The sequence below is a fragment of the Phyllostomus hastatus genome, unplaced genomic scaffold (genome assembly GCF_019186645.2).
Source record: "Phyllostomus hastatus isolate PE091 unplaced genomic scaffold, TTU_PhHast_1.1 phas_scaffold_182, whole genome shotgun sequence".
NCBI lineage: Eukaryota > Metazoa > Chordata > Mammalia > Chiroptera > Phyllostomidae > Phyllostomus > Phyllostomus hastatus.
In genome coordinates, this window is record NW_025334013.1 from 14,300,754 (window position 1) to 14,323,894 (window position 23,141).

General features: G+C 44.3%; 1 protein-coding gene across 6 annotated transcripts; it reads right to left on the reverse strand.

Annotated features, from left to right (window-relative positions):
• Window positions 1-12,202: 12,202 nt before the first annotated feature.
• Window positions 12,203-21,568, reverse strand: ZNF436 (zinc finger protein 436). Of its 6 annotated transcripts, none has more exons than XM_045859573.1 (4): window positions 21,102-21,568; window positions 19,732-19,824; window positions 18,669-18,795; window positions 12,203-15,927 (listed from the first exon to the last, which is right to left on the reverse strand). In XM_045859573.1, exons 2-4 carry the CDS (start codon window positions 19,762-19,764, stop codon window positions 14,675-14,677), a joined length of 1,413 nt encoding a protein of 470 aa, XP_045715529.1. In that variant the 5' UTR covers window positions 19,765-19,824; window positions 21,102-21,568; the 3' UTR covers window positions 12,203-14,674. The 6 variants fall into 6 exon arrangements, with proteins under 6 accessions (XP_045715529.1, XP_045715530.1, XP_045715532.1 ...); XM_045859574.1 differs by lacking the exon at window positions 21,102-21,568 and adding an exon at window positions 20,018-20,049; XM_045859576.1 differs by lacking the exon at window positions 19,732-19,824.
• Between the last annotated feature and the right edge of the window lie 1,573 nt (window positions 21,569-23,141).

A 23,141-nucleotide genomic window follows, 5' to 3' on the forward strand; every position in this document is an offset into this window, starting at 1 on the left:
CCACCGCCACGCGGTTGGGCCTCCCTCCCGGGCACGTACGGACTCTAGTTAGTACACGATTTTAGGATGATTGGGCTGGTCTTTCGAGTAGAAAAGTCGTCCCTTGGAACGATCGGAACGCAGCCCCCCCCCGTCTCACAGGCTCCCTTCCACGCATCGTTAGGAGCGTCTCAGAATGTGAGAGGAATCACTCAAATGGGAACACTCAAAAGCTCTGTGATACACAAATGATACGCAGGGACTTTTTCCCACAGGATCTGCAGACAGTATTTACAGAGTAGGACAGATACACACATTGATGGAGCCTTTTCCATGCTGGGGAAAGGGCTTATTCCCCAAGAAGACTAACTTCTCATTATCTCTACACCTGTTCCTCACCTTCAATCCCCCCCCCCCCCCAAGTTTTGTCCCCTGTCCTCGCCTGAGTCCCAACCCGTTTCCTCCCACGGCCCTCCAATCTCACTTCGGGAGAGCCCGTCCTCCCCAACCACCGCCTCCAACGTCCCACCCTGCAGAGCCCGCCCCTGGAGGGAGTGGAGAAGGTCAAGCAGTGGTCCGCAGCATTTCCAGCCACACTTGGGTGACGTTTAAATTTCTCAGACCCTACCAACCAAAAATTAATTATTGGACATCTAGGCGCCAGTACTGAGTTAAATGTCTCGGCGGATCCAAGTTTGGCATTATGAGGTCTGAAAGTTACACAAATGATGGGATCTTTAAGACAAATAACATAAAATGATGGATATAAATTTAAGAACAGTCTAGGAGGGACGTGGTAACAGGGAGAGACCCAGAAGCTTACAATGTATTAGCCTCTAGCTCAAGGGTTCTTAACCTATTTGGTACCACTTGACCAAGTCTAGTAAAAGCTATGGATCTCTTCTAGGTTTTAAAATAAAATATATAGCCCTGGCGGATTTGCTAAATTGGTTGGAACGTCCTCCCATACACCAGAAAACGTTGGGGTTCATTCCTGGTCAGGGCACATAACCTGGGTTTCAGGTTCCATCCCCAGTGGGGGTGCATATGGGAGGCAACCATCTATGTTTCTCCCCCTCATCCACATTTCTCTCTCTCTCTCTCTCCCTCTCTCTCTCTCTCTCTCTCTCTCTCTCCCTCTCCCTCTCCCTCTCTCTCTCCCTCTCTCTCTCCCTCTCTCTCTCTCTTCTCTCATCTATCTCTCTCTCCCTCCCACCTCCGTCCCCCTACTGCTCTCTCTAAAAATCAATGAACACGTCCTCATGTGCGGATTAAAAAATAATAACAGCTCCGGCTAGTGTGGCTTGATTGATCGCAGCTCCTCCCCTACTTGTAAAGGCCACAGTTCTATTTCCGTAGGGTACATACCTAGGTCGCGGGTTGGGTACCTGGTGGGGGTATGCACTGGAGGGACCCATGGATGTTTCTCTCTCACATCTATGTCTCTCCCTCTCCGGGCAAGGATTAAAAACAACAATAATAAATAAAAAATTAAAAATAAATACATAGCATTGCAGGAGACTTCATATTGAAGTACAATTAGAAAATATATTTTTAAAACAAATTTGTGATATACTATTCCGTTTTTCTTTATTAACACATGAAATGTCAAGATCTTGCAGTGGGTCAAATAACTATTGAAATTTTAAAGCAACTAGAATATCAATAAATCCATAATAATTAAAATGTGATATGAAAATGTCTGGGATTACTATTGACAGTGAAAGGTACTACTGAATTCTACTGTGGTTTGTTGTCTACATTCACAATGGGGAAATTGCTGAATTTCAGGTGGACATTAGTGAAAATAAAGATGTTATTTTTTCCATCCTAGTTGGAAGATTGTTGAATTCCATTCAGAGACTCTTTTGAGGACATTGGCCACAAGGATAAGGACCCCTTGGACTGGATACCGTAATTAAAGTGATTCTATCACCCAATATTTTCTGGGATAATGTTTCAAGTATTTGACCATACAACCTTCTATAAGTATACTCCACCATCTCAGACTATATATCTTGATTTCTTTATTTGGAAAATGTGGTCACCCAAGCTTTGCATTCCCCCCGCCCCAAAAATTAAAAATTGTATGTGTGTGTGCATTCATGGATTCAATATTTCACAAATATTTATTGCATACCCTTTACATACAAATCATTGTGTTAAAAATAGGGAATATAAAATGAACAAAACACAGTTTCTGTCCTTAAAGAGCTTATGTTTGAGCAGTAAGGCAGGACAAGTATCCAAATAAACATCATAAAAAAATGAGTCTTGCCCTGGCTGGTGTCGCTCAGTGGATTGAGCACGGGCTGTGAACCAAAGCATCACAGGTTCGATTCCCAGTCAGGGCACATGCCTGGATTGCAGGCCACGGCCCCCAGCAACCGCCCATTAATGTTTCTCTCTCTCTCTTTCTCTCTCCCTTCCCTCTCTAAAAATAAATAAATAAAATCTTTTTTAAAAATGAGTCTTTAAGAAGAGTACCAGCCCTGATTGGTGTGGCTCCATGGGTTCTCTTACACATTGATGATTCTCTCCCTTTCTTTCTCCCTCCCTTCTCTTCTCTCTAAAAACAAATAAAATCTTTTTTAAAAAAATTATAAGAAGAGCCCTGGCTGGTGTAGCTCAGTGGATTGAATGTGGGTCTGCAAACCAATGGGTTGGTTGCTGGTTCGATTCCCACTCAGGGTTTCAGGCCAGGTCCCTAGTAGGGGCTGAGTGAGAGGCAACCACACACTGATGTTTCTCTCCCTCTCTTCCCCCCCTCTCTAAAAATAAATAAATAAATAAATAAAATCTTTTTAAAAATGTATAAGAACTCCACCTATATCCCTAATCTTTTGAAATTATATAATACAGTGCAGCCAGGCCATTCCACAATGCTTCCTTGCCACACACCAAACTTGTGATCTGAGTTGGTATGTCAGTGAACATGCTTTTGCTTCTTAAAACAATTATAAGGCACCCGAATGTTCACATCGAAGGTAAATTACTGAACTTCCTTACTGAGTCCCTAGATGAACCTTGGTTGTGCTTGTTCCCTCCATAACTTCAGTCTGTTCCTCAGACTCCCAACACGGTAACATCTATTCCACCTCTCCTAGATGCCTTCACTTGCCACTAACAAGGATAAGCCACCCAGCCACAGTTCAAAGGCATGAACAGGGGAAATGAAAAAAAGAAAACAATGTTGAAAGCAAGAAAGAGGAGAGGAAAAGGGAGAAATACCATGTGTGGAATGGTAGCAGAAAGGGCATCAAAAACCTACTCCTATTGACATTTAGGTGCCAAGAGTCCTTTACTCAGCTTTACTTGAAAACTTCAGTCCTGTCTTGAATTGTTCCAATTGTCAAGTAGAACTATTTATTTTCTTCATCAAACTATAATAATTTTTATTACTTTAAGGCATTTTCCAAAACGGTGGCACTCCAATTGAGGGTGACCAGAGCTGAAGGCTGTCTTTCATTTTTTTCAAAAGGTGCAATATGGCTGACTTTGCAATAGCTTGTAGTCAACTTACCTTAAGGCCTTATGGGCTTTGACCTGCATGGTTCAGTTGGTTGGAGCATAGGCCAACTGGAAGGTCACTGGTTCGATTCCCGGTCGGGGCACATACTCAAGTTGCAGGTTTGATCCCCGGTCAGGGTGCATGTGACAAGGTAACCAATGTTTCTCTCTCACGTTGATCTCTCTCTCTCTCTCTCTCTCTCTCTCTCTCTCCCCCTCCCTCCCTCCCTCTCAAAGCAATGACAACTGTTCTCAAGTGAGAAGTAAAAAATAAAAACCTTAGTGAACGCCTGCTTTATTGTCATTTTTGTGGCATTTTTTTCTTTTGAAGGTTATCATTAGGCTAGCCTGTTGAATTCCCTTCTAATTCTCAAATTCATCAAAGCTGTTTTTTTAAATCCTTACCCGAGGATATGTTTTATTGACCTTAGAGAGAGAGGAAGGAGGAGAGAGAGAGAAATACCGATGTGAGAGAGAAACATCTATTGGTTGCTTCTCATACACGCTCTGGCTGGGGGTCACTCCTGCAACCCAGCTATGTGATTTGACTGAGCAGAACAGAACCTGCAAACTTTTGGTGTACTGGATGACCCTCCAACCAACTGAGCCACCGGGCCAGGGCTTCAGAGCTGTTTGAATGGGAAGGAAGTGTATTTCCATGTTAGCAGTACAACGTTTTGAACAATAATCACTACCATTTATTGAGCTCCTACTGTGTGTTGATTGTATTATATATACTATTGCTGATCCTTACATGAACCTTAAAGATCAGTAATCTATTATCCCATTTTATTGAGGAAACAAGGCTCAGAGAGGTTAAAACGTTTGCTCAAAGCGACACAGCTGAACTAAGATTCAAATTCAGGTCTGTGTGACTCCAAAGCTACTTCACTGAGTTATTTTTCAGTTTAAAGTCTCAGCACTGGCAGGTTATTCACTTGTAAAGGTAGATATTTTTACTTGTCAAAAAATCATCATAGTCAGCCCTGGCTGGTGTGGTCCAGGGGATGAGCACCAGCCTGGAAACCAATAGGTCACAGGTTCAATTCCCAGTCTTAGGGCACATGTCTGGGTTGTGGGCCAGGTCTCCAGTAGGGAGTGCGCAAGAGGCAACCAGTTGATGTTTCTCTCCCTCTCTTTCTCCTTCCCTTCCCCTCTCTAAAAATAAGTAAATAAACAAGTCTTTTTTAAAAATCATCACAGTCAAACTGATGATTAAGGGTCCAAAGCGAACTATGATATAAGATAATGAGAATATTCCCTTACGTGTTTTGCACAGTGGTTTCTCAATGAAATTTGAACTTGTTCTGAGAAGTGACAGTATCTAAGAACAAAAAAATTATGGCTTCACAAGATCTCAGCATTACAGAGCAACAGTCCTTTATGTCAGTTTATCAGAAAAAAAATGTCCCAAAGATTTACTTATATGGACTTCAAAATACTATTAGGTTGGCCAAAAAGTCCATTTAGTTTTTTTCTGTAAAATAAGAGACAATTTTAAATTTTCACCAATAACTTTATTGATTTGGATATTTTGAGTATGTCGGCTCTCTCCCACTATTGGCTTCTAGTGGGCAGAGGCCAGGGGTGCTGCTAAACATCTTCTAATGTGTAAGACAGCCCCGCAGCAAAAGAATTATTTGGCCAAAATGTCAATAGCACAAGAAACGTCACCACTTCTGATACATTTAATCAGTCACAATACCTTCTCCATACACTGCACAAATCTTTTTTTGTGTTTCAGTTGCGTTTTTACCTTCCTTGAAATAATAAAACATAATACACCAAAAATGTTGCAGATCTTCCATCTTCAGTATTAAAACGGCTACACAAACACTCACCAATTTCGATAAGGTTTTTTTGATAAGGTTTTTTTTTAAATGCACACTGAAATGACAGCTGTCACAATACAATGTAACAAAATTGTTTTGAATGAAGTTAAAGACAACTAAGCACTACTAGAGCCATCATACAGAAAACAACAATGACCATTTTGGCCAACCCAAAACCTAACACTTGTTAAGAACTTACCATGTTATCTTATTTAATGCTCACAACAATATATGAGGCACAGTACCAAAAAGGTAACATTTTCCTTTTGCAAGTGAAGAAACTAAGTCCCAAGTCAGACTCAAGCTTTGGTAGAATTCCAAATTCCAGTCTCTTTATCTTTATGCCGCACAGCCAGAAGAGAAGAGTCAAAACCAATAATGTTAAACATTCCTCTTCTAAGCCTTCATATTTCCAAACCTGATATTGGTACTCTCTTTTGAAATTCTTTTTGCCCTTTTTTTTTTTCATGAGTTTTCTGTTCTCCTTGAGTTCTGTGAAGAGAATATGGGAAAGTTAAAAAAAGAGACAGCAAAGTGAGCTCTCCTTTTCCAATTTTCCATGCCCCCAATCAAAATCAAGAAAGCAAGAATCAACTTTCAAGTCCAACTAGGATTGTTAAATTCAATTTAAGAAAGAGAACGCTTGGCCCAGTGGAAGAATTGAACACAACAGTCCTTCCTTGGCAACAGTGGGGCTTGGTGACTCACCAATAGGATCTTGGTGCGTCTACCCACTGACACTGAATTCTGCAGCCTTATTTATTTATTTATTTATTTATTTATTTATTTATTTATCATTTATTTTTTAGAGAGAGGGTAAGAGGAAGAGAGAGTGAGGGAGAAACATTGATAGGTTGCCTTTTGCACACCACCAACTGGGGACCTGGCCCACAACCCAGGCATGTGCCCTAGACTGGGAATCAAACCTGTGACCCTTTGGTTCGCAGGATGGCACTCAAGTCACACCAGCCAGGGCTGAACTCTGCAGCTATTTAAAGAGATGGGCACAGGCAGTAGCAGCTGCAGCTGCCTGAATTCCAGAAATCAAATTCTGGGAGACTGTTGAACATAGCACCTGGTCCACTGAGTTCTGATTATTTTAAGGCTTGCTTCTAGGCAGGCAGAAGAGCTATATGCTGCAAATCACTTATGGAAGTGTTACTGTAAACTTTAAAGCAAAACCAAGTGGGATTCTAAGGTATGCATTATTACCCATATTCAAATGTACAAGTTAAATATACTGTTATACAAATAAGATTCAATAGGTGTTGTGAGTTCTGCTCCCTCAGTCATAACTTATGTTTTGTTTTTAAAATGCAGTAAAACAGCCCTGACCGGTGTGGCTCAGTTGCTTGGGTGTCGTTCTGCAAAGCGAAAGCCCGTGGGGTTGATTCCCGGTCAGGGCCCATGCCTGGGTTGCAGGTTCCATCTCCAGTCGGGGGCGTATGTGCAAGGCAACCAGTTGATGTTCCTCTCCCTCTATTTCTCCTTCCCTTCCCTTCTCTTCAAAAATAAATAAATAAAATCTTTTTAAAATGCAATAAAACAGTAAGAATTGATTATAAACAGACTATGTGCATGTAACTAAATTCTCATTACCCTTATGTTAAAATATCCATTACAAGGAGGGGAGGTGCTCTCTCTAATTAATAACAATAATGTAATACCATATACTTACATGGTTTTTCCATTTATAAAGAGTTTCAAATACAACATCTCACACCTTTGCTACATTTGGACATCTTGAAATGTGCCCTGTCCTTGGCCCTGTGACTCTCCTCTCCTGATTCTTTCCTGGTTCTCTAATACTTCCTTCTAGGTCCTCTCCTCTTCCCATTGTTATCTATTGGTGTCCCCAGGATGCTGTCCTTGACATTGCTCTCACGCTCTATCGAGGCCACCCATTCACCTGCGTGGTTTTCCCTATTACCATCTTCAGCTGTTCCCATTTCTTTACCTGCAGCCCCATCTTGGGTCCTGAGCTCTGGACTCTCATTTCCAACTGCCTGCTGGGTATATGAATATATATTTGGATGTAGTGGATTCTTCAGACTCAACAACAAGTCTCTAAAGATGCTTTTTATCTCCCATCCTTTGCCCCCTTCCTCAGCGAGCTCCACCCAACTGACCCACTGATGGTCCCCCCCCCCCAAGTATGCCAACCACTGCCTCAGCACTCTTATACTTGCTGTTCAGTAAATTAGGCACTGAGAATGCTTTTCCCCAGATATCCCGATGACTTCCAGAGCTCTGCTCTCAGGTCACCTCCTTAGAGAGGCTTTTCATGGCCCTTCTGAATAACGGCTCCCTTCCCTTACTCTACTTTTCTTGTACGTGTTATTATCTGACATCATGCTACATCTTTGTTTGTGGCCCATCTCCCCCACCAGAATGTTAGCTCAACAAGGATAGAGCTTTCATCTCATTCAGTTGTATACTTACATTGAGCACATTCACTGGTGCTCAACAAATTTTTGTTACATGATTGAATCAGCTTGTAATCTTTACGCACATCCTACACTCCTCCTTTTTGTGAGTTCTGGTTCCATTCATAGCATACTTGGCCATCCAATAAATCGCTCATCTCAGAAATCTGCATTTCACAGGTTCTGACTCATCCTAAATCACTCATGGGAATGTTTGATAGTTACACCTAGAGCCAGGACTGGAGCAAGAATGCAAATGAGGCTTGCCCCTTCTTTTCCTGTTCTGGCTCTGTCCCATTGCTGGAGGGCTGTCATGTCCACAGGGGGCTACTCAACCAGCAAGCCCAAGCTCTGTCCATCCTCCCAAACCTAAGGCCCAGGGGTATGCACAGGCAGCTTGGTTTGCCCTCAAGAGAACAAAGCTGGGGGAGAGGTTTGTTCATAGGATGTTTGAGCAAAGAACTGCAAGGCCCTGGACACTTGGGTGTGTGATCTAGAAGGGGAGGAGGCAGTGTGAGCTCTGATTCCCTTGTCCCCCCGGGGAAAAGTGAAACAGAAGGAGGCCCAGATCCGAGGCTTCTAAAGAGCAGGGTTCAGGGAGGGGGCCTCATTACTGCCGCCTAATGGCCATACTACCTGGGCTAAGACCCAAACTCCAAAAATGTGGGTGTAACTACACAAGCATGAAGTCCAGAAAGCATGCTTCTTCCCTGCCTTGCCTAAAAACCAAAGATGTAAGTTCTATGATTCAAGAGCTATCAATGTAGAGATTTAGAAAAGGAAATCTTGGGTAAAAATCCCACTGGAAAACTGGACTTAATCAAAATTTAAAACTTTGGTCCTTTCAAAGACACTATTAAGAGAATGAAAAGACAAGCCCTGACTGGTGTGGCTCAGTGGGTTGAGCACTCTTCCACAAACTGAAGGGTCGCTGGTTTGATTCTCAGTCTGGGGACGTGCCTGGGTGGGGGGCCAGATCCTGGGTTGGGGATGTATGAGAGACAACTGATCGATGTTTCTCTCCCTCTCTTTTTCTTTCTCTTCCCCACTCTCTAAAAAGAAATAAAATCTTTCTTAAAAATAAAAAAAGAGAAAGAATGAAAAGACAAGCCAAAGACTGGGGGAAATATTTGCAAATAATATATCTAATAAAGGAATTATGTCCAAAATATATTAAGGACTCTCAAAACTCGATAAAGCCCTGGCTGGTGTGGCTCAGTGGATTGATCACCAGCCTGTGACCCAAAAGGTCATCAGTTCGATTCCTGGTCAGGGCACATGCCTGGGTTGCGGGCCAGGTCCCTGGCTGGGGGCATGCAAGAGGCAACTAGTCAATGCATCTCTCATACATTGATGTTTCTCTTTCTCCCTCCTTTGACTATCTCTCTAAAAATAAATAAAATCTTTTTTTTAATCACTAAAAACAAGTGATCCAAAACTTTCATTAGAGTCTCAAGGGAATCTGATCCTCTCCAAAATAGTAACAACCATTTGTTTATGTGCTTGGCTTGGAGGATTCAGAGGTTAATCAGACACCACACCTAGAGCAGAGAACCTAGAATCCCACCTGAACTCCTGTACTGAGAGCCTGCCTTGCAACACGCCTCCAAAGCTGCAAAGAAAGATCTATTCCGAGATAACCCTCCAAAGATGACAATGAGCCCTCAGGAGCTGATGTCTTTATCCCAGCTTTACCAAGGCGGGTGGGGTCGAGGGTAGGTCTTTTTTTAAAAATAATTTTATTGTTATTTTTAAGATTTTATTTTTAGGGAGGGAAGGGAAGGAGAAAGAGAGAGAGAGAGAGAAACAGCAATGTGCGGTTGCTGGGGGCCGTGGCTTGCAACCCACGTGTGTGCCCTGACTGGGAATCGAACCTGCGATGCTTTGGTTCACAGCCTGAGCTCAATCCACTGAGCTACGCCAGCCAGGGCGAGGGTGGGTCTTAGATGGGTTACATTGCCTCTAGGAACGCTCTCCCCTTTGCATAAAGGCCCCACTAGATACCCAATGACGGAATTTCTACAGTTCTTTTGTGAGTAGAATGTGTTGTGACAAATTAGAAATGAAGCCACCAGCACTGCTGAAGGGAATGAAATTTATACATACTTCCCTCTCATTTACCCAAGAAATATTTGCTGCCTGCCTACTGTAAGTAAAACATTTGCTAGGCGTTGAAGACACGATGGTAAGATACAGTGACTTCTTCAAGGATGGCAAAGTCTAAGGAGATGAAAAAGCAAACTGGCAACGAAACAGAAATAAAGTGCTTTGGTTGGGACGAATCCAGAGAACACTGAAGGGAACACCGGCTGGACCCAGTCTGGTGGGATCAGGGAAGGTTTCCTAGACAAGCCTGGTGTGAAAGCCGGAGGAGGAGTTGGCCAGAAGAGCAGAGAGGAAGAGATGCAACTTGGAGTGTGCTGCCAAGTGCAGGGGAAGTGCAGAGAGCGGAAGCTGAGGGGCCAGATCATGGCTGGCCTCCCCATAAATCACACCGCAGTAGTGTACTGTCTGCTGCTGGTGATGGGAAGTGGGAGGAGGCTATACACAAGAGTGGCAAGAAGGGATTTGCCCTTCAGGAAGCTCATTCGAGCTGCAGCAGGGCGAATAGACTGAAGGGGTTTGAAAACAGAAAAGGAGAGACTCATGAGAAGGCTGTTTCCATTAGGAAGACGTGGCTGCTAGTGCTCTGAATAATTGCAGCTAATATTTTGAGCCTTGTTCTCTCTTAATTTTTGCAACTCTATGAGGTAGATATAATTACTCCCAATTAACAATGGGAAACGCAAGGAACCAGAAGAGCTAAGTAGCTTGACCAAGGGCACATGGTAAGTAGTGGCAACAGAGCAAGGTAGGTGCACTGGAAAAATATTTAAGAGGTGGTATGGCCACTTCTGGATGACTAGTTTATTCAACTACTATTACTGACTGGGGGGTGGCTAAAGGAGCAGGAATTGTCGAGTATGATGTACAAGTTTCTAGCTTGGACAATTAGGCACTGAGTGAGTTAGGAAATACAGAGGCAGGTGGGGGTGGTAGAAAGAGGTAAGTTCAGCATGCAATTTGATTTTTAAGGAATGCCTGGGTAATGTCCAGGTGGAGATGTACACGAGGCAGCCATCTACAGGGGCTGGTGTGAAATTCAAAGTGAGAACTTGATGTCATCAGCTTCAATCCCTCTGAGCAGTATTAATAAAAAAACAAAACCATCTTTGGAGAAGCTGAAAACAATACAAACTTTGAACATGAAGCACTTAGGAAAACATACTACAGTAGCTTTAACCACGAAACAATTTTAGGTCATTACGGGGTAGTTTTTCTATCAATTTTACCCCTTGGGTTTTTTTTGTTTGTTGTCTTTTACTAATGGCCCTTTAAGTTTGCTATGGAGAAGCAGGCCTCCCCTCCCTCCCCCCCCAATCAGCTACACTACCACAGGGATGTGTATCTAACCAATGCTTTAGAGTCCTTTTCTCCTAGGGCACAGGAATTCCTTTTTGAACACTAACTTTGAAACACTAGGGCATCACTGAACAAATGATCATTTCAGGGCACTCAATGGGGAACTAATGTCCTGGAGGCAGAGCCCTCCCTAACCAACCCCTAGCGAGCAAAGAGGAAATCTTCTTTGTTATAATAATGATGAATCATTAACACATCAAATGGCCTTACAGGGAAGACTCCAGGTGAATTTCTGCAGGTGAACTGACATTTTCTTTTAATTTCCTTCCCAGAAATGAAAAATGCTGAACATGTAAAATGGAAAAAAAAAATTTAAAAAAAATGTTTCGATGAAATTTCTTTTCCAAGTGTTGTCCATAGATTAACTCAAGTTTTTCTTCCATGTTTGTATTTTTGCCCAACTTAAAGCACTTCTCCTTACCTCTACACCTAGACTGGCCCTTCATTTTTTTAAAAAAAGGTTGTATTAGAGAAAATTACTTGTAATTTGAAAATTGTGGACACAGCCTGGTAACACATAATCACTGCCATAATCACTTGCGCCAACTGCAAGACGGTGCAATTATGTCATAAACAGAGAGCTTTTGACTGTTTCTAAGAGTTATCTGTTCTGGAATCCCAATACTGGTTCAGTTGAAATTGTTTCAGTATTCTTAAGACTAAATATCTCCTTGAGGCAACAAGGCTTCCTTTCATTTTTCCTTTTGGATGTCCCTCCCCCCCTTCTGCAGAGCTAATGAGTCACTCCTACCAAATACAACCACGTTGCCTTGCCACCAGCCTAATCTTCACAGGAAATTGTTCAGGTTTTTGCATCTTCCCAAAATATGTTAATATCCAAGAGCTCACCAATGCGTGAAGACAATGTACTCCCAAATTTCCAGAACATCAGTACAAGTGCATGAATGTGAAGATAACTGCACACCAATTCAATGCATCTGACGAAAACCCATTTTATGAATTGGTGCTGGATTACTACAATAATTCTCAGCGTTTTGATTTTAAAAATTATACTTTTAATTATAGAATATTGTTAGAATAATACAGATATAGATCGACACTAGGATAACTGTGACCAATACCACAAGGAAAACTGCTCTACATACTTACTCATCCACTCTCCACAACCATAGAAAACAGGCACGAAGTGTTCAGGGTATGTGCAGAAGCAGCCAGGGTCTTGGGAGCAGAAGGCATGCAAAAGCATTAGCAAAGAGAGTCCGATGCATAACTTCTACGCAAAGTTCAACAAATGGGCAGCAACTGGCAGACAGAGAGGAGACGGAGCTGGTCTGGCCCTTGCCCTTTTAACTTCCCAGCTGGAGTGTACATGTATGGAGAGATGGCCGGGATACTTAAGATGCCAAAGCAGCAGCAGGCACAGGTTGGGGGTGGGGAGGGGCGGGGCGGGAGAGTAGGGAAGGAAAAGGAAGTGAAATAGAGTTATGTCATGAAGATACTGTCTTCTATGGCCACTCCAAGGCTGAGGCCCTAGGAGCTCACTGAAACAGAACTTTGATATTCATTAAAACCATCAGCAACACTGATATGGTACGAGACATATTTTAGTTTAGTCATCAAGAACATGAAAGTCATTCAACAACAATTAAAATATGAATACCCACAGTTGGCAAGAGTTTGTATAGAACAAAAAACACGCTCCCTGCCCGAGTTTGTATTTAAATAGGAGTGACAACAGAAAAAAAGCTCATCGGTGGAGTGGGATTTTTTGTTACTTTGGAGGTCGTGTTAGTCCCACACGGCTGTGGGTCGTAACTCAGTACAGTACACTACTTTAGAGAGACCACTGGCTCTTTTAACGCCAGCTTCCAAAGAGCTATGGCAAAAGTAGGTTTCAAATGTTAAAACTCTCACAATAAAGCACAGTAGAAGTAACTTGAGGCACACTCAAAAATAAACAATTTCCTTACTTGAATCCCATCTCCTGGGCATTAATTCCCTTCCACTCACACCCTCAAATACTTGGATAAGCAAAAACATTGGGGACACTTCTTAATTCTTAGATGGGCTGAGATGGGAGAACTGACACTACTGGGCTTACATTAAGTCAACTCTTAATCACTTTATATCTGTAGGCTGAGAGGATGAAAATACATTCCTATACGTTTACTAATTCCTTGTGACTAGCCCAAAGAGAAGATATTCAGTCTCAGAACAGGACAGTCAACCTATCCGTCCAGTCCTTATATCCCACGATGGGCTGATACATACGGACAAGTGCTTAGTTCTGTCCAAAGACAGACCTTACAAAAGAGCGTACACTAGAGCACTAGTGTTCACATTTTTTCTTCATAGAGTGAAAAGGACATTTCTCACATTGGAGTTATGTCTGTAGCTCTGCCACACAATCAACATCACCCGGTTACATGCTACTTCTGTGTGAGTTGTTTCTGCTATGGGAAAAACCACAGGAACACACATGTTACTGTACATACACATGCCCTTATGCAAGCTAAGAGAAACACTGGGACGTGGCCCTTATCAGATCCAGAGTTAATAGTATAGGGAGAAGGGACCTTAAAGGGCAGAGGGGAAAGAACACAGAAATGACCTGTGTTCCTTGGGAAGGGACTCTGTGCTTCCTTCCCTGAAGCCATCAATTCCACTTGCTCCTTACGCTCCACCATCACTTATGGTCCTATCTCTCCTTGAAGCTATTTTCATTGCAATGTTCCCTACAATGATCCCCAAAGAAAACGAATCAATTCTGATTAATGGCAATGACAACAGTGGGCATCACTTGCTAAAATCACCATCACTGATGAGTCCTTGGTCCCCAAACCTGTTTCATTTTTCCTTGCAATCCATATCTTCAGTTAGCTTTCACAAAAATGCAAGCTTTAAAGAAGCTAATTAGAAACAATGAGAAGAAAAGTTATGATCATTGCCTCCATAGTGCAGAATCCAGCTCTCAGGACGTCGGAAGGCTACAAGTGCATGAGCAACTCAAGGAGAAAGCCCTTTGGAAGGGAAGATGCGTGTGCCCAACTATGGTAAGTGAGTAAGTGTGGCCATTCATGCAAAGTCTCTTGTCCTTTTCCAAAACAGCTGTGACCACCCTATTACAGCCCAGCATTGCCCTCGGCACAGTTTTTGGAGCCAGGGCTAGGAGGAAGAACTTTTAAAAATTTACTCTACTTCCAGGCCTGAGTATTTATCAGCCTTTATCCCCTAGACTTCAGAGGTCCAGTTACATGTGGGGCTGATTTCAATGAAGTACTTCGTTAATACTGAGTGAATAAAAATCACTATGTTTAGGAGGGAATAACATTCCCAAAGCCATGGGTCAGAATTTCAAATGGCTTGTCTTCACTGACGTTTCAAACTGTGGCCTACAGCAAGGAAATTCAGTACGGTATAAGCAGCTCAGTCTTGAGAGAGCTCTCTAATAGCAAATAAAATTGTACCTTCAAGTGAATCATTTATCAGTCATAATTACAAGACTTAGTCAGTGTGAACTCTCTTATGTTTAATAAGAGCTGAGCTCCGGCTGAAACTCTTCTCACATTCAGTACATTCATAAGGCTTCTCCCCCGTATGAACTCTTTGATGTGTGATGAGGTTGGAGCTCTGGGTGAAACCTTTTCCACACTGCACGCACTCATAAGGCTTCTCTCCTGTGTGGGTTCTCTGGTGCTTAATGAGATCTGACCTTTCACCAAAGCTGCGCCAACATTCATTGCACTCATAGGGCTTCTCTCCGGTGTGAATTTTCTGGTGTGTGATGAGATGAGAGCTCCGGCTGAAGCTTTTCCCACAAGCGTTACATTCATATGGCTTTTCCCCGGTGTGGGTTCTCTGGTGCTGAACCAAGTGTGAGATGCGGCTGAAGTTCTCCCCACATTCGTTACAGTGGTACGGCTTTTCTCCCGTGTGGGCTCTGCGATGGCGCACGAGGTCCGAGTTCTGACTGAAGTTCTTCCCGCACTCGTCACACTTGTAGGGCCTCTCTCCCGTGTGGACTCGATAGTGCTTGATGAGATCAGACCTCTCACTGAAGCCTCGCCCGCATTCATTACACTCGTAAGGCTTCTCGCCTGTGTGTGTCCTCTGGTGCTGGGCGAGGTGAGAGCTCCGGCTGAAGCTTTTCCCACACTCCTCACACTCATAGGGTTTCTCCCCACTGTGGGTCCTTTGGTGTTGGATTAGGTGGGATAGCCGGCAGAAACTTTTCCCACACTCGTTACATTTGTGGGGCTTTTCTCCAGTGTGGATTGTCTGATGCTGGATGAGATGAGAGCTCCTTCCAAAACTTTTCCCACACTCGTTACAGTCGTAGGGTCTCTCCCCAGTGTGTGTTCTTTGATGCTGAATGAGGTGTGAGCTCCGACTGAAGCCCTTTCCACACTCGTAACACTTGTAGGGTCTATCTCCAGTGTGGGTTTTCTGATGCCGATTAAGGTCTGAGATCTGACTAAAGGCCTTTCCACAGTGAGAACATATGTGATAGCGGATACCTGTGTGAACCTCTTTGTGGACGAGCAAGTCCGTGACTTGCTGGAGAGGATAGCTGACCCACTCTTCTGCTGTCAGGTCTCCCCACTGTCCTTCCGATCTGTCCCTGCTTTCGAAGGCCTCTTCACTTTCAGGATTTTCTTCAGCATTCCCAACAGGTCTTTCGGATGCGGTCCCAAATTCTACATCGTCACTGATCTCTTGCTTTGGATTCACCTCGTTCTCACTCCTGATCTCAAAATCTGTAAGAGAGAGTAAATAATAATAATACTGAAAAACACACGAAAATTATCTACTGCGTGCCAGGCACTGTGCTAAGTCCTTTACATGAATTACCTCAATTGCTATGAGAGTCAGGCATGACGATGGTTTCTACTTTATAGACGAGAAATCCAAGACTAAGAGAAGTGACATCCAAAAGGTCATACTTACAGATACAGAGAACAGACCGACACGTATCAGAGGGGAGGAGGGTTGGGAGTTGGATGGAAAAGGTGAAGGGGTGAAGCAGTACAAATTGGTAGTTGTAGAACAGCCAGAGAGGTGCAGATTGCAGCATGGGAAATAGAGTCAGCAATGTCGAGATAACTGAGTACTGGGCCAGGTGGGTGCTTGGGGCAGTGAGGGGACCACTCTGCGGAGTGCATGGTTTTCCAGCCACTTTGCTGTACATCTGAATGGTACTTACTGAATGTAAACTGTGGTTGGGAAAAAAAACACCACCACAAAAGGTCATGTAGTAAATGATGGAGCCAATATTCAAATTCAGGTTTGTCTGATAAAGGTTCATGCTCTGTATCAATACTGTCAATGGTTCTTCATAAAAATTGTACATATTCCTGATTTTTCAAAAGGAAAAAACCAGAAAGAGAGAATATGAGACTCTAAATTAGAATTTCTAATAGCCAAGAGCCTAGATACTTTATGTATGAATGCATGTGTGTATATGTGTTTGTTTTTACCTGAGCAAGCCTTCATCATTATCATTATATAATATTTACTAAGAACCTTCTGGGTTAGCATGGAGAAAAATGATTTTTTATCTATTTATATCAAGGGTTTTTTTTTTTTAAGATCTTATTTATCCATTTTTAGAGAGGAGAAGGGAGGGAGAAAGAGAGGGAGAGAAACATCAGTGTGTGGTTGCCTCCTCCGCACTACCTACTGGGGACCTGGCCCACAACCCAGGCATGTGTCCTAGCCAGGAATCAAACCGGCAACTCTTTGGTTTGCAGGCTGGCACTCAATCCACTGAGCCACATCAGAAGGGGCTGTATCAAGTTTTAATTGACCAAAAAAGTGATTGATTGCCAAATAACACTTTCCAGTGATCTTTTAATGAAAATAGGGGTGGGAAGGTTGGAGAAGGCAAAAAAGATGCCTAGCGTAGGACATTCTTGGCATTGACTAAGTACAGTCTTCAAATGGAAGTCAAAATATACAACCACTGTGTACAAAAAAACTTTCTACCAGACACTGCATTTTCCAAACTGTGTTTCTTAGTACACTCTTCAGAAAGAGGTTACTAGGCATGCTGGGAGAAAAGGGTTCATGGATAAATTAGTGTGGTAAATGATGTGTGCAACATCTTCTTAGAAATTCACAGTGTCTGATAACATGTTAAAGGTTCTAAAGAGTCTTGACGCAAATAAGCCTTGTACACGTTATTTAACCCACTCCCAAACTTACTTGGGCGAAAACTTTTTTTTTTTTGGTGCTTCCATGCTTCCATCCTTAAGTGCTCCTTGGACTGAATCATAGACATATAAATGCATATTTCTTTAAGATTCTCACTTCTTATTTTTGTTGGATTAAGTGGAATATTTGGGTAACAGACTGCAATAGATCTGGGTATATAACTTCATTTCCGGTTGCTTTTCTAAAGGAAGGATCCAAGAAACTTGGGAAATCAGAGAGAGCCTGAGTTAAAAAGAAAACCCTTCATATTTGCCTTTTGTTCTGGAATAGGCTCTAGGAATAAAGATTTCAAAGACAGGATTAGTCTTTAATGAGTGGCAGATGACCCAGTGAAGCTCACATGTTGTTAACTTCTGTTGAGTCTGAACAGGAGACAGAGTGAATTTAAAGGCCGTTCAGCTCAAGAACATACTATTTGTTCTGGTTATACTCAGACCAAAGGACAGCTAAGAGAAATGACAGGTTTGCTGATCATTAAAAAAATTAGCTTCCCTCGCCAGTATACCAATTTGTAATCTCATTTAGTTCAGGATTTTCCTGGAACAACATCTGACATACTCAAATCTATGCTCAACTCTGAAACATCTCTAGACAAGGACCTACCTACTCCAGATACAGGACCTAAGGCAAAGCTAGGGCTCTGAAGCCAAAATAAATACAGAAAGGTGGCTTTTGTCCTCTCATGAACCTGGGGCAGAACCCTCTCATCTTCTAGTAAAAGCATTATTTAGGGTGAGCGCTTAAAAATTTTATTTATCTATTTTTAGAGACAGGGAAAGGAGGGTGAAAAAGAGGAAGAAAAACATGGATGTGCGAGAGATACAGAGATTGTGTTGCTCTTTACACGTCCCCAACTGGGGACCTGGCCTGCAACCCAGGCATGTGCCCTGACTGGGAATTGAACCCGCCACCTTTCAGTTTGGTTCACAGACTGGCGCTCAATCCACTGAGCCACATCAGCCAGGGCTATGGGGGTATTTATATCCTGGACACCATTTTATCAGATATGTTTGGTCAGTGACCTGTACAAACAGGCTGGGAAAAGGCAAATGTCTCAGGGCATGAGAAATCTAAATGTTTTTAAAATATGCAGAAACATTCTTTCTTTTTAGACAACATGACCCTGATGTCCCCACACTCAAATATTTCTGAGGACTCAACTCAAGCCACTACCCAGTTAAGTGCCTTAAAAAATCAAACAACTAGGTTGTGTTGAAAGAACTAAGCCATTTTGGACACAGCCTCAAAAATGTGGGGTGAAGAATGGAAGAGAACCCTTACTTACCTAATGAGACAACATTTCCATAATTCTCTTGCATAACATCCCTGTAAAGGTCCCTTTGTGTAGGGTCCAGGGGTCTCCATTCTTCCCGGGTGAGGTACATGGCCATGTCTTCAAATGTCACGGGTGCCTGAAATCACACAATGCTTCCTCATTACTTGGTGTCTCAGAGGTTATGACCAGTTTTTCTCCTTGAAATTACAGACTGGGCTAGAACTGTTGAGGAAGCAAAACGTATTAAGTCTGCTTTGTAGAGTCCAAAGAGGAAATAAAAAAGCTAGAAAGAGATATAGTAAAGAGGGGAGCAATTTGCAAGCTAATTGCTCTGGTCAAATGACCAGATATCCCTGACCAACACCAGAACCTTACCCTCTAGCTGTACTTTGCTCAGAACACATCTAGCACCTATACCTTTCGCTCAATACCTTTGCTCACACTGTTCCTCTTTTCCTGGAATATCTTTCTTAAACTATAGATATCCTACTATTCTTATTTTTCCCCCAGATGAGGAAAATCTTTAACTGACAAATATTTAATTGACAAAGGGTTTTAAGAAATAAAAAGAACGCACGAAGCGAAATAAGTTACAAATATAAGAAAGAGCTGGGCTTTATATTTGGAAATATATGATCTGGAAATTCTACTCTTCTTTTAGGCCCTGTTCCGGTTCCAACTGTTCTTGAGTGCCCCTCCTCCCTCGGACCCCTGAGATAGAATTAATGACTCCCACTCCTTCGTTCCCACACAGCACTTTGTTCCTACAGAAAACAGAGCTCTTATCACGTTGTATCACGGTTAACCAGAGGCATCCATCTCCCTATAGATTGTGAGCAAGGGCCCGTTTCATCCATCTTTTCTCTCTCCGGTATTTAAAGGCATAAGGCAGGTGTTCAGTAAATGCTCGTTTGTGGCTAAACAGGTCTGGTACCGGGTCCCTGGAGGCATAATACCGAAACGAGCTAATTACTAATCCCAGGAAAATTCCCACAGGTACTTGCAGAGCAAAGAAACGCCGGGACCAGGTGGGTAAGCCGAGGCAGGGTCCGCGAAGCCACCCCTGGCTTACCTGGGACCCAGCCATAAGCAGGGTGGCTGCCATCTCGGGCTCAAGGATTCGCCTCCCAGGAGAGAGAGCAGGAAAAGCAGCTAGCAGACAGCACTAAAGAAGGCGAAAAGCAGGGCGTGAGGCACAGAAAACAGGCCCTGCCCACTCCCCAGGGCTGGAGTTCTGGCCGCCAGGCGGCTGGGGAGGGCCCTGGGCCCGGGCAGGGTCACTCTCCTCCCTGACCCTAGAGCGCTACCCGCCCTCTGTGTCTCCACCACCATGGGGTGGAGGCAGTGCCGGAATTTACTAGGACAGCTCCCTGGCAATGTCCCTGCCGGGCCGGGGGTCAAGCCGCTGCAGTCTCAGGGAGGAGGCTCTCAGCCCAGCCCATGGAACGCCTCCGCTCTTGCATCTCGAGGCTGGGCCCTTTCCGGCAGCTGCCTCAGCCAATCAGCGAGCGAAGCTCGAAAAATGCTCTGCCAATCAGAGGCCGAACACTAGGCCAGCCTCTTGTAGCATGACTGGGAGCCTCTATCACGCCTGCGCCTGCCCCTATGGCCTGTCGGGAGTTTGAGTTCCATCCCGGCGTACAAAGGCCAGTTAGGGGCCAAAAGCCAAAGGAGGGAAAAGAACAAAAGGGTAAAAGAAAAAGTGCGTCCTCCTAGCCTAGACAGAGTATCTTCTGCTTTCTTCTGTTGGAGACAAAAGCCCGATTAAAGCAGGGAAGTTGCCCTGCTTCTCCTCACGTCCCTAGAAGCTTATCTTGAGTAGAACCTTAATTGCGACGTCAGGCCTAATTTAGGCGCTGGCCTGAGTTAGCTTTCTCTGGGATTAGCGCTCATTTGGCAGCCGGGGCTAGAGAGGAAAGAGGCAGCCGCCCACTCCCCAGGGGAGACTCTGCAGCCAAGCTAGAACTTTGAGCTCGGCTCACGCACTACATCTCCCAGCAGCGCCCGCGGCATTCGCACGCTGCTACGGAGACTGCAACTCCCAAGGGGCCCCGCGCCAGCGAGGATTAATGAGTGGGGTCCTTGGCTGGGCCAGGCGGTGTCCAAACTCCACCGCTGTTAACCCTATAGGGGAGTCTGACCGCGTCCTTCCAAAGAGAGCGACCCTTAAGGGATGGGCTGAGTTACGCCCAGCAAAGGAAAAGCCAAAACCCTGAGCAAGGGTCGGGGGATAGGGCGCGTGAGGAGGAGCGAGCCAGGCAGACTTCAGACTGGGAAGGGCCGACCTTACCATCCTGAGGGCTGTCTGCCCCAAGGGTTCTTGGCGGCCTCCGGCAGTAATTGAGCCTCTGAAGGCTTGAGCCGGCCCCTCGGGATATTAGCCCACCCTGATCGGCTGAAAGTGGGAAGCCGAAAACCCGAGCTGAGAACGAACAGACTTACCTCCTGGCGTGTAAAAGACCCACTAGATCCCTGCTCCAAGATCCGAGAGACCCTAAACAGATTCCAAATCCGCAAGCAGAGTTCTTTGAGACTTCAGGCGTTCGGAAAGATTCTAGAGATAGCTACTGGCAGATCCCGGATATTTCAGACCCGCAAGTAGATCTCGATTCCGTAGACTTGCAGGCAAAACCCAGAGATTGTAGGCGGATCCCACAGATTCTTAGGCAGCTAAGAAACTACAGACTCATAGGCAGATCCCTCTGAGACCACAGTGGCTAGCCAAGGAACACCACCAGCAGCTAAGCTGCATTCAGCTGGATTTCTTCCGAACGGAAGGACTTGCAGCCTTCCCTTTCCCCAGCCAGGATGAGAAAATTAGACAATGGAAGCCAAGCACTAGGCATAGCAGGCATTCTGCGTGGGGAAGAGCTCTGAGCTCGCTGTAGCCTTGGAGAGGGAAGTGATGGAAAAAGAATATAGCAGCTTATTAGGGACTCCCACCCTCTTCAAGTTATAAATATCCCCAGAACCTTGGCTACGTGCCCAGAAGCCTGTTGTCTCTAACTGTACAGGAGACTTCTCTGCCTGCTCTGGGAAAGGGGCTTTGCTTTTGTTTTGCAGATACATCCACCCACTGAGTGACTTGAATTTCTTTTCTCGAACATAACTCCAGGCTATGCTTTTATTGGTGAGTGTCCTGTTCCCAGTGCCCAGTTATTTATGGTTAAATTACTCAAGTGTCTACAAAGAACTAGGGCTCTACTCAGCCATGAGGCAGACTCTCCTCCTCCTCACCCCTAACTGTGAGGGTAGGAATTCTTTAGATACCACAGAATTGTACCATTATACCCCATCCAGAATCGGTATGGGTATCACCACCACCACCACCACAAAAGAAAAGAGCCACAGAGGGTCCCCCAAAAGCAGTCAAGATCAGACACACCTGGGTTGTGATCCAGGCTGTGTATCCTCTGGAAAGTCTTTTAATCTCTCCAGGCCCATTTCCCTTTCTGTAAAATGGGGTGATCACACCTAAGGTGGCGGTGAGCACCACACGAGATGACTTTGAAGTGAGGACTCTTATGATAGTTGTTATTAATCACTCTTATGGTGACTTCCAGAGAGGCCCGTGGACATTTCCACTGGCTCAGAAAATCTGGGAAGTCAGAATAGCTTGATAGCTCTGAGTTTCTGCTGGTGACCTTACCCTTACATAATGTTTCTGCTGGAAATCCAGAAGGAACTGGTAGATGGACCAGTGTGGTGAATTGAGCCCAGTAGAGCAGAGGTATTTAGAGCTGCCAGGAACCCAGCAAGTTAAGGTCTCACCCTTAGGAAACTCTCTGGGATAAGAGGAGAGAGATCGGTTCCTACTGTGGCTTAATAACTGCAGGTATCTAACTGGGGCTCAAGTGAAGTAAGCTGAGTGGCCAAGCCCCTTAGCTCAGCAGGGCTTGCTTTTCATCCCTTCTCTGACAGATTGCTTTGTAAACTTTCTCAGGCCTTTTCTCCCCTCTTGCTCCAGTGCTTTAAATCCTTCTTTGTCCTCTGCTGTTTCTTTTATTCCTAGGCCTGGCTGGGGGCAGGGCGACCCTCTAAACCCAGCCTGGCTGCTAGTCTCCTGTAAGTGTTGTTCTCTTTCTTCACCTGGGATCCTCCAGAGGGTGTAGAAGAGAGGCTGAGAAAGATGGAAAGCGTGACTGCTTTTCGTGCCCTGGAGTGGGGGGCTGGGGGTAGCGGGGATGAAAGAAGGGGAGGAAAGAAAGCGGGTGAGGGGCTTCCTGTTGCAGCTTTCAGCTGGACCCTGAGGGTTGAGGTCACTGGAGGAGGAGGTGGCTTCCTGCTCATTGTTCAGGACTTCATTGTTTCTCGGGAATACTTATTGTGTGCGGGTTTTCAATAACCAACTTGGAAAACTGTGTTTGCCCCATGATTCAGCAAACAGCGAGCACCTACTGTGTGCAGAGAGAGCAGCACAGCCTATCCCTGGGGAAAGGGGCCAGAAGAACCATTTGTGCAGGGTCTCCAGATGGAGTTGCA